Source organism: Sciurus carolinensis, chromosome 4 (assembly GCF_902686445.1).
Source record: "Sciurus carolinensis chromosome 4, mSciCar1.2, whole genome shotgun sequence".
Taxonomy (NCBI): domain Eukaryota; kingdom Metazoa; phylum Chordata; class Mammalia; order Rodentia; family Sciuridae; genus Sciurus; species Sciurus carolinensis.
In genome coordinates this window covers 88,231,769-88,242,957 of record NC_062216.1, presented here as the reverse complement: position 1 = coordinate 88,242,957, position 11,189 = coordinate 88,231,769, and the positions used below count along the sequence as shown (strand labels likewise).

Sequence of the window (11,189 nt, the reverse complement as noted above, 5' to 3'; positions counted from 1 at the left end):
GATTGACTACACAAATCAATTCCTGCACACTTGTGACCAAATGACTACATCAATTACTACAAAAATTAATGAGTGTAGAGAGGAAAATTGCCACTAACAGACCAGGACCCCCTGCCTTGAAGGGGTTAAGCAGATCTATCCACAAAAGGGAAAAATTGTTCTTCATTTGCCTTCATTAAAGACTAATTTTAGGTCTTTTGGTAATTAAATGAACACATTGTTTATGCTCCATGCACTTTCGGCCCTGAGTCTTGGAAAACACATGAAATTTCCAAGAATTTAAGTTTCCATTAACACAAGTGCCAAAATCAGGAGGGTTGACTTGTGGGAGAAAGCACATTTGTCTCTGCTGGCTTCTTTTCAAAAGCTATAGAAAGATATTTACTATATAATCTTTCTTGTGCGCAATTGCTCTGTTTTATCATACAGACAATCTGGACAAGAGGCAGAAGTTGCAACATTTCAGAAAGCAACCAATTACTGAGGACCAAAGACGGTTCTGGTGCCGAAGTGTGGACAGTGGCCCCGTTCGGGGTAAAAATTCTTCACTGTTTTCACAAAAAATTTCACAAAAATTTTTGACTGTTGGTGGTTTCATTTTGTCTATTTTCTTTCTGTTTCTTTTGTTGTTGTTTTTGGGTTTTTTTTGGTGTGTGTGTGTGTGTGTGTGTGTGTGTGTGTGTGTGTGTGAGTCTTTAAGAATTGACTTTGGCTGGTGAAGAAATAGTCGTCTATGGTGGCTTTCGGAATGTCTTCCACCTGTGTCATTCCTTCTAGAAGGAAATATAAGGTAAAAGTGTGCGCACACAGCTTGAACACCTCGGAAGAATATTTTCTGATCTCTATGTCTGGTTTTATTTATTCTGAAGTTGCCCAGGGATCTAACCAGGTTACAGAATAAAATAAAATAAAATAAAAATCCCTTTACGTCAGTGAACTTGGACTCTAAAAGTTCTCTCCTTTGAGCTGAGCGCCTTTTAAAGACTTGTGTGTCACGGTGCAAGCAGGGGGTCGCTGCTACTGGGAAAAGAGCTGACTCTGCGGGTCCCGCCCTCCCGGGTCGTCCCTCCCCTAGGCGGGCTCCCTACCTCCCTGGGACTCGCCTTCGCCCCTACTCCCACCCCCCTACCTCTGTCCCCATCTCCGCGACAACTGTGGCCTCTGAGGTCTGGCGCGCGTCAAAGCCCTAACTGGAAGGCTGATTTGTGGAGTATCACCACCAAGCTCCCCTCCCCACAGCGCTCCTCCGCCCACCGCAGCGGCCAAAGGAGTGGAGCTGAGCCGGGGGAGGGGAAGATCTACACCCATCCCCCTTCCTCCAGACCTCCCTGCTTTTAGATTCAGTTGCACCTTTTATTATTTTAACTCTTCTCCGGAGGACGGCATCCCTCGGATCGGTCCCTGCGGTGTTGGTAGCCCTGCTCCCGCGCGCCGGGATGCGTGAGCGAGGAACCTGCCCGCGGTCGGCCAGCGTGTGCGGGAAGGTGGAGCCGCGCTGCCTGCTGCCGCGAGTCTGTAAGTTCAACTCTCCTCCCGGGTAGGGAGGGGGAGACCGTCTGTATCCCCGCAAAAGATTTAAAATGCCAAACACAACAGAGGCTTACTGTGCAGCGTGGACTTTTCTTGGGGCACATTCCCTTTGACTCTACCACAGTGCTCAGGCTATTATCCGGGGTTCCTGGTAGGTTTGATCCCTTCGTGGTAAAGAAGTTTTCAATGTACAATATTATGAGTTCCGTGGAATTGTTTTGGCTGTTTTAATAAATGCATCTTGAACTTTCTTCAACTTTAAAATAATTCCTCATAATATTCAAGTTCTATAGCACATCGCTTATTCTGTCAGATTACACGTAGCGTGTTATTCACAGTGCGCAAGAGGCCGTGCCCTTTTCTCTGCCGGCTTCTAAAAATAACGAAGGAAGAATTTCCCTTCTTTATTTAATACTGCTAACTATTCTAAATACTTTAACAAGTAGATCTTGTACCCAGCTGGCTTTAATTTTTGTCTTTGACGCCCGGTGCATATATGCTTGCACTAATCTACAGACGCGGTTAATCGCAGAGAATTATTTTAGAACTGCTGTTTACAAGAAGGCTCCTGGTTTTCTTTAACTTAGGCTATGCCCATAATATTCAGAGTGAAAAGAAAACTGAGAACAAATCTCTTGATTTAGACAAAAGTTTTCTCTGGGATCCCAGAACTCAAGCACAAGCTAGATTCGTGTTTGTATTATTAAAAATCACATCTTTTGTCTTGCATGTCACTTCGCATGTATAAACATATTCCTGAATACAAGGATTAACGACTTAATAAAATGAAATTTTAAAAAGTCTTAACGTTTCCCTCGTGCAGGAGGACAGGCTGGAGGGAAGGAGAGGCAGGTCAAAGGCAGGTGGATAGACTGGGTATGGTGACAGGAAGATGTTGGCCAGGAAGAGCATCATCCCGGAGGAGTACGTGTTGGCGCGCATCGCGGCGGAGAATCTGCGCAAGCCGCGCATCCGCGACCGCCTCCCGAAAGCCCGCTTCATCGCCAAGAGCGGGGCCTGCAACCTGGCGCACAAGAATATCCGTGAGCAAGGGCGCTTCCTGCAGGACATCTTCACCACCTTAGTGGACCTGAAATGGCGCCACACGCTGGTCATCTTTACCATGTCCTTCCTCTGCAGCTGGCTGCTCTTCGCTATCATGTGGTGGTTGGTGGCCTTTGCCCATGGGGACATCTACGCTTATATGGAGAAAAGCGGAATGGAGAAAAGTGGTTTGGAGTCTGCTGTGTGTGTGACTAATGTCAGGTAAGAATGCAGTGGGATGAAGCAGGAGTTGCAAGCTATACAGAAAGAAAAAAAAATTAAAAAGTAAAAATGTTCTTTATCATTCCCTTATTTTGTTGAAAATGAAATCGTTTGTTTCAGAACCTTCATAAATAAAAAGAAAAAGAAAGAAAAAAGAAAACTAACACATTAGGACAACCATAGAAACAACAGTTGTACCCCATCTGTGTACAATGAATCAAAACAAATATTTTTTTAAAAAAACTAACACATTAAAAATACATGATAGCAGCTTATGTATAAAGAATCTCTGAAAAGGTGGAACTTCTATCTTTTGGGTTAACCTTGAAAATATTTTATTAGTTATTTAAAATCTGTTTTGCTTCAAAGGATCTTAGAACCTTACTCCAAAAGCATGCATGTCATTTTCAGTATGAAAGAACTGCTGTCCAAAGTTTCAATGTCTAGAAGTTAAAATCTCCAACAACCAAAAATAATGGGAAAATTCTAGTAATATTTTTCCGTGACATTTCTTACTCATGACATTTTCAGAAATTAAGAGTAAGGCACTGGGAAAGAGAAAGAAATACCCTCAAATTTTAAAATGTTAAAATAAAATAAATATAAACCCTTGTTTATCAAGATTATCTTCAAATAGGTGATTGCTTGCATTGAATTCAGAAATTAAAAGTTATTCTAAGATTCAGAACTAGAAAACACTAAATTTTAATGGAAATTGATTCAAAATTTTTATGGAGGGAATTACTTAGGAGTAATTTAATATTGTCTTTTTGCAAAGTTCTAATAGAACAGGAACAAGACAGTTCTTAAATTACCTAGCTTTGCCTTCTTGTTTTTATAAGTATTTCAAAGACAGGTGTACTGCATTTGATTTTCATGGTTCTCCTCTCATACTTTCATGTGGTTGAAAAACATTTAGTTTGACTGAATTTTTTTCTTAATTTGTTTGTTGGAAGATGAAAACACATAATTCATATCAATTCAAAAAATGTTCACTAGGAACTGAAATAATAGTACTGGAAAATTTTCTAGAACATTTTCTGAATGGTATTCAAAATTCACATAATACACAAAGTGAAGAAGGTTGAACAAGTACCATACTGCCAGGAAACTATAAATAATGAGGCTTTCAGTGACCCTGAAATCTTATGAAACTGGTATACCACAGCAAGAAGCAAACCCCCTGACTACAGACTAGTCCACCTTCCATTTGTTAAGTAACTGCAATGTCAGCTATTTAAAGAGGAATACAGTATTAGTGTTATGATTGCACATCACAGATTTCAGCTCAGATTTTGAGGAGAGAACACTATATTAAATTGATCCCTTGCTTTTACCATTGAGTAGGTATTACTTTCAGTAGGTTTCTTTTCACGAACTTGTCACAAACTTTTGCCTCAAAGAAAATATAGGTGTAAAACACAGGTGATCATCAGTACACTAGATGTAAAGGAAACAAAATTTTGTGTTGAACAGATATTTGAAGATCAAGTATCATCTGTAATGCATTTCTCTTTAAGAAACTTATTGGCACTGATATTGGTGAATCATTTTCATATCAAAATGAGTTTGATAATATGAAGTTGAAACTAAATAAAAGAAATAATACTAAACCTTGAAAATATATGACAGATTTTACTCACAAGAAAAATATCTTGTCTTTTTCTATAAAAAAGAAGTAATTTAGCAATTTTTAAAAAGAAATATTATCAAAAGAACAATCATTAAAATAATTTTATGGAGTGCACTGATTGTTAGAAGTTGTTTCTGCTACATTCTATTTTTCAAATAAGATGTTCTGAAGAATGTTCATTATCTTGGTGCATTCCTGCTGGTGTGAACTATAAGAAATTATGTCAAAAAATTCAATAAACATTGTTATCAACCTAACAATGTTCACATTTTAGATGGCATTTCTTACTTGAAATTGTTTGACTTTTTTTTTTTTAATTCTCAGGAGATCTTAAATTTTGAATACTTTAGAAATAATTGGCCACTGTCTCAGCAGTTTTTCCCAACTGAAATATTTGACATCTTTTAAGGTGGTTCTATTTTTACTGATTTTAATGTTACTATTTGTGCTTTTATCTCAACATAGTTTAATCATAACAAACTATACATAAAACTTTGTTGCATTAAAAATATAGAATTAGAAAAATCTTCATTTTCTCCCATAGGGAACTTAAAAGATGACTAATAATAATTTTAATTGTTTGAATTTCCTTTCCTTTCATAAGTTTAATGTTCAGCCATATCATCAAAATTGGAACAAACTTTTTCAATGGATATTCTCCAGTGTTTCCAAATACCATTTAACTATTCTTCTTTTAGGATGACTCACTTTCTCCTTCATGTAGATGACTTTCTAATGAGTCAAAAAATATAAATTTTATCTTGTTTTTCAGTATTATTCAGTATAACTCTCTCTGTACAGAACAAAGGAGCAGCCAACTGCTTTCATATCTTGGGACTGTTTAGCATGTCCATAAGAGATTGGGCCTTGTACCATATATTTGTTGAGAATTAAATTCTTTTATAAATAAATAATATAAAAATATGATCCATGAATCTTGTATTAAAACAAGACATTTAGGGATATTCATCATTAGACTGATCCCTGAAGCATGGATCATTATTAATAATCAATATTGTATCCACACTCCTCCTCTGGTTTCCATTCTTATTTGCCATATTTTTGGACCACACTGTATATCTTTCAGTTATGTAGCTAGTGCAATAGAAAATTATTATAGTTTTCTATGAATCCTTTTAGAAAGAACAAAGAGGGCAAACTTCACACTCCATTTAAAAACTAATCGTTGTCTGTGTATAATTGCTTACTCTCCTGGTTTCCTGCCAATATCCACAGTGTATCCTAAGTACTCAAACCTTTCACTCATTCACTGTGCCTGGCATTAATAGATAGATAATACCTTGACAGATGGCCCATGTATGGCTTGCTTCTATTAAAACTGGAGAAGTTTGAAGTTGGAGTGAGTGGCAAAAATAGGACTATCGCTCCTATGAAGAAGTGAATTAATAATAACTAAATATTGTGCTTCTCAATGGAAGCAGGATGGTAAATCAGAATCACCTGAGAGTTTTTCAGTCTTACCCAGGTCCATTCTGAACCTGCTGAATCCATGTTTATTCACTAAGATGTAGAGGAGATGAGCAATTTGAGAAAGCTACCCCAGGAAATTCTGCCACTTGGCAGCCTCTTCCCTTTTGCTTCTTTCAGAACACTGGGCCAGAATTGAGAAGATTCAAGTTTGCTTTGATTACACGATCTTCACATAGTCATTTACTAATCTCAGCCTCAAATTCTTCCTTTAACACCTTCAATATTTTCTAGATCACTTATAGAAAAAATGAAATAGCCAATAACTAACAGTTTCTTTTCAAGTGGGGAAACATTTTCTTTATTAAAAATACTAATATTTTGAAATGTTTTGTCTCACTTTTTTAGCACAGCGTTTTCTCTACATAAGGTACACAATATATGGTAGCTTACAATTATGATTTTAAAGGTTATAAATAATAAAATGTTTATTCATTACTTGGCACCTTCCATATGACTCAAGTCTCTTTTTAACATGGATATGCAATAAATAATGAATTTCTGCTGGGCATGGTGCACTTGCCTGTAATCCTAGTGGCTGGGAGCCTGAGGCAGGAGGATGGAGAGTTCAAAACCAGCTTCAGCAACTTAGCAAGGACTTAAGAAACTTAGAGAGTGCCTGTCTCAAAATAAAACATAAAAAGGGTTGGGGATGTGGCTCAGTGGATAAACTCCCCTCATCCCTGGTTAAAACACACACACACACACACACACACACACACACACACACACAACTTCTACCTGAAGAAAGTTTCACCAAGCAAATTAAGCCTTTGTGATAGTAAAGCATTTCACAAAGTAAAATATGCCTATAATATAATTGATATATAGTGTATCTTTATTGTATTAATACTTGCACACAGGCACATGACCTAAACAACATAAGTACAGAGGTACATGCACAAATAGATGCAAGAAATGGAGATAGAGAGAGAGAGCAATCCTTGTTTTTAAAATTAAGTATTTGACAACTGAAGTTGACTACTCTTTCTTAAAACTTTTAAAGCCTTTAAAGTTAAAAAAAAAAAAAAAAGATGATCAGGTTAGGATATTATTTGAACTTTGACCTGATAGCATTATTTTCTGATATCATCCCTTGCAGGTCTTTCACCTCTGCTTTTCTCTTCTCCATTGAGGTTCAAGTGACGATTGGATTTGGAGGGAGGATGATGACAGAGGAATGCCCTCTGGCCATCACAGTTTTGATTCTCCAGAATATTGTGGGTTTGATCATCAACGCAGTCATGTTAGGCTGCATTTTCATGAAGACAGCGCAGGCTCACAGAAGGGCAGAGACTTTGATTTTCAGCCGCCATGCTGTGATTGCTGTCCGAAATGGCAAGCTGTGCTTCATGTTCCGAGTGGGCGACCTGAGGAAGAGCATGATCATCAGTGCTTCGGTGCGCATCCAGGTGGTCAAGAAAACAACCACACCTGAGGGGGAGGTGGTGCCCATTCACCAACTGGACATTCCTGTTGATAACCCTATCGAGAGTAATAACATCTTCCTGGTGGCTCCTTTGATCATCTGCCATGTGATTGATAAGCGCAGTCCCCTGTATGATATCTCAGCAACTGACCTTGTCAACCAAGACCTGGAAGTCATCGTTATTCTGGAAGGAGTGGTCGAAACTACTGGCATCACCACACAAGCGCGAACCTCCTACATTGCCGAGGAGATCCAGTGGGGCCACCGATTTGTGTCTATTGTGACTGAAGAAGAAGGAGTGTATTCTGTGGATTACTCCAAGTTCGGCAACACTGTGAAGGTGGCAGCTCCACGGTGCAGTGCCCGGGAACTGGATGAAAAGCCTTCCATCCTCATTCAGACCCTCCAAAAGAGTGAACTGTCCCATCAAAACTCTCTGAGGAAGCGCAATTCCATGAGGAGGAACAACTCGATGAGGAGGAACAACTCCATTCGAAGAAACAATTCTTCCCTCATTGTGCCAAAGGTGCAGTTTATGACTCCAGAAGGAAATCAGAACACTTCGGAATCATGACAGCAGGACAACCTCAAGACAGGGCTTGACTATGCTTGAGTGATGGATGCCCTGTCACACCAAACCAGAGTTAGAGCAGCATGACGTGGCTTACATTTTAATGCACTAAAAGATATTCATATTCAAGAAATTGCACTTTCTGTATTAATAAACAACACATAACACAGAGGATTTGTGGCTTACACTTGTTTCACACATGCAGAATCTGCAGTGATAGGCTCAAGTTATGCATAGCGGAAGTGGTATGCCCTCATTTCTCTTGTATGAAACACAAGAACTCCATTAATAGTTATGGACCTTGTATACAAAATTTGGCCAAGGAATAAGTCTGTTTGAAATGATTAGTTGGTGAAAACATGTCTCTGTTTCTATTGCTTTCTCTGGAAATGTAAATAAAATAGGAGGGGGAAAAAAACCAAAATCATGCTAAATATAATTTGTCTTCTAACTTTCTCCTTTCTTCATGATACTACATCTGGTAAGAAGCCTAAAGCAAGTTTCTTAGGTCTGTATGTCTATGAGCAGATTCATTTCAATCGTTCAGTCCTTCAAAATGACTCGGGGAGCTTTCCTGATCCTTCTGAAAGCCTATTGGGCAGAACTGGGCAAGGAGTCTTTGGAAAAAAACTGACTCCTGTCTCAAGGAAGACTGAATTTCCAAAAGTGACAGCCACTTCCTTCAGTTTCCCACTTTTGACCAGCCCCCCACAGAAAAATACTGTAGTAAATATTTTATTAAAACATTTTCCTGAGCTGCAGGGGATATAGCTCAGTTGGTAGAGTGCTTGCCTTGCATGCATAAGACCCTGGGTTCAATCCACAGCACCAAAAAAAAAAAAAAAAAATTTCCTTATACTCTCTGTAGTTTTGTGTTCCTCTGTCACAAAATCACCTCAAGAAAAAGCATTTTCAAAGGTATGGAAAGATGTCTTAACAGTAATGACACTCCCCTGCGATTCTTTCCTCAGATCTCTTGCTCTAAGATTTTTTATTTAGTTTTATTTCATTTCAGGTTTTAAGATGTTCACTTGGTTTTTTTTTCTGAGTCTGACATATGGAAATCCTGTAAGCTATTTTTCTTTGAATCTCCCACCTCAGATCTAAAACAATACTTCCTTCCCTGCAATATCTGAATTCGGGTCTGATGCATATATATTTACTATGATCTCATTTGTTAAAAGATTTTCTATCAAAGCTTGACTTCACTATCCTTAGTTGATCTCATTTAATAAACTGAGATTTTCTATGGAAGCTTAATTTGATCATCCTTAGCTCCTGCTTCTTCATGAGAAGATAGAAGAGCTGGGTTAATAAGATATGTGTGGTTTTAGTCTTGTATTTCTTGTAGCTAAATCTGAAAGTTGAGCTATTGTGTAGCCTTTTACACAGATTTTTGAGTTGAATTTATTTCATTTCATTTATGAACATGGAACTTGATCATGAGTATGTCCAAATTTTATCTTAAACAAAAGACTTGAGATTCTAACCAGGTGCTTTGGAAACATTTATCAGATTATTGACCCAATCATGCCTGAAAAAGTTCTAAACTCTAAACCCATAGGCCAAACATACTTGAAACTCTGCTAGGATATCTAAAAGCATTCAAAATTGTGTGTAAAACCCAATACTTCGCTCCCATTTACAAAACTGTACCCTCTCCCTGTTTTTCTTCCAATCACTCAAGCCAACACCTGAGAGTCATATTGGATGCTTCTTTTATACCTTGCATACCAACCATTAGCAAATCTCTTTGCTCTGCTTTCAATCTATTTCTAAAGTAGATCAATGCAATCTACCATGTCCTTCTTGGCCCAAGCAGGGTTACTTATCACCCAGTATATATGGATTCAGCATTATCAATTATTAGAATATTGAAAGAGTTCCATATAAGTTGCTAAAGAAAATCCATCTCAATAAGATCTGACCCTACAGCAAAGAAAGAGGTAGCTGTCAGACTTCCTAGAAATTCTGGAACAGACACAGGTGCCACCTCCCCATCCCATAGTGGTTGGATAGATCTGGAAATCAGTTGTCACACTAGCAATAAGAACATGCACAGTGCCCACCTGCTCCTCAGCAGCAACCCAACTGCATAAGGTTACCCCATTAAAGGGCAGGAAATGTTGAGCACCATCAATGAGGCTGAGATGTAAGATTCCTTAGTCCAGGTGGTAGAGAATGTTCTGGCACCGGGACCAAAGCCAGCTAAGGAGCATGAGCAGTCCCCTGAGACACCTGCCAGGGGGGTGCCAAGAACCTGATGACCATCAGTTTAATGCCAAAGTCAATAGGAAGGTTTAATGGGGCTCCCTGGGTCAAGTCATGACTCACACCAGGACAAAATTTAGGTAGCAATAGTCGCATCCAACAAGATCACATCACCAACTTCTAAAATTCCACAAATGTTTCAGAGACTTAAAATGATTTTATAACCTATTTTGTGTAAATTATATTTATTTCACTGAGTTAACAATTTTGGGAACTACCTAATTTAGTTTTGAAAATGAGAAGACCATCTATGTGTGTGTGTGTCTGTATATATGTAAGTATATACATAGTTTTGTTTTTATATGTATGATTGTTACTTATATGTTGAAGTTAAATGTAACTTTATATTTGATATTTAGTTTCTCTTCTCCCACCACAGTCTTCACGCAGTAGCCACAATAGTCTTTTAAGTCATAAATCACATTATATCCTGCCTTTCCATTAAAAGTTCTAGGGTTTTTCATTCTTCACAAATGAAAACCAAAATCCTTACCAAAGCCAATAAGCAGCTGCATCTTACTGTGACCCTCTGTCTCCCAATCATTCCCACACTACCACACTGGCCCTTTTGATCTTTAAGACAGAAACAGAAGTACTCCTCCTGCAACATAGATTTGCTTCTTTCTGGGGCGTTTCCCCCAGAAAACCCCATGGGTCTCTACTGTCATCATTTAGGTCTCTGCTCTAATGTCATCTCATGTGGCCATATAGTATAGTAGTTAATAAAATAGACTCTGTATGTTTACATTTCAATTTTCACATTTAGCATCCGTGAGACCTTAACAAAATTAACATCTTTATGCCTCAGTCTCCCCACATATCAAAACAAAATGATTATAATATCTACCTCATAAGTTTACTGTGAAGATTAAGTGAATTAACATATATCTAGGGCTTAAGAGAGTTGAATTCATTCTTCCAGGACACATTCTTGAAATAAAGGGTTGCCTTGAAATAAATTGTTTTCTTAGTAAATGACTAATTCATTACTTTATAGGACA

At 38.2% G+C, this 11,189-nt stretch overlaps 1 protein-coding gene across 1 annotated transcript; it reads left to right on the top strand.

Moving 5' to 3' along the window:
- Positions 1-1,135: 1,135 nt before the first annotated feature.
- Positions 1,136-8,742, top strand: Kcnj8 (potassium inwardly rectifying channel subfamily J member 8). The gene is made up of 3 exons (XM_047551833.1): positions 1,136-1,515; positions 2,354-2,796; positions 7,020-8,742. Exons 2-3 carry the CDS (start codon positions 2,423-2,425, stop codon positions 7,918-7,920), a joined length of 1,275 nt encoding a protein of 424 aa, XP_047407789.1. The 5' UTR covers positions 1,136-1,515; positions 2,354-2,422; the 3' UTR covers positions 7,921-8,742.
- Positions 8,743-11,189: the final 2,447 nt, after the last annotated feature.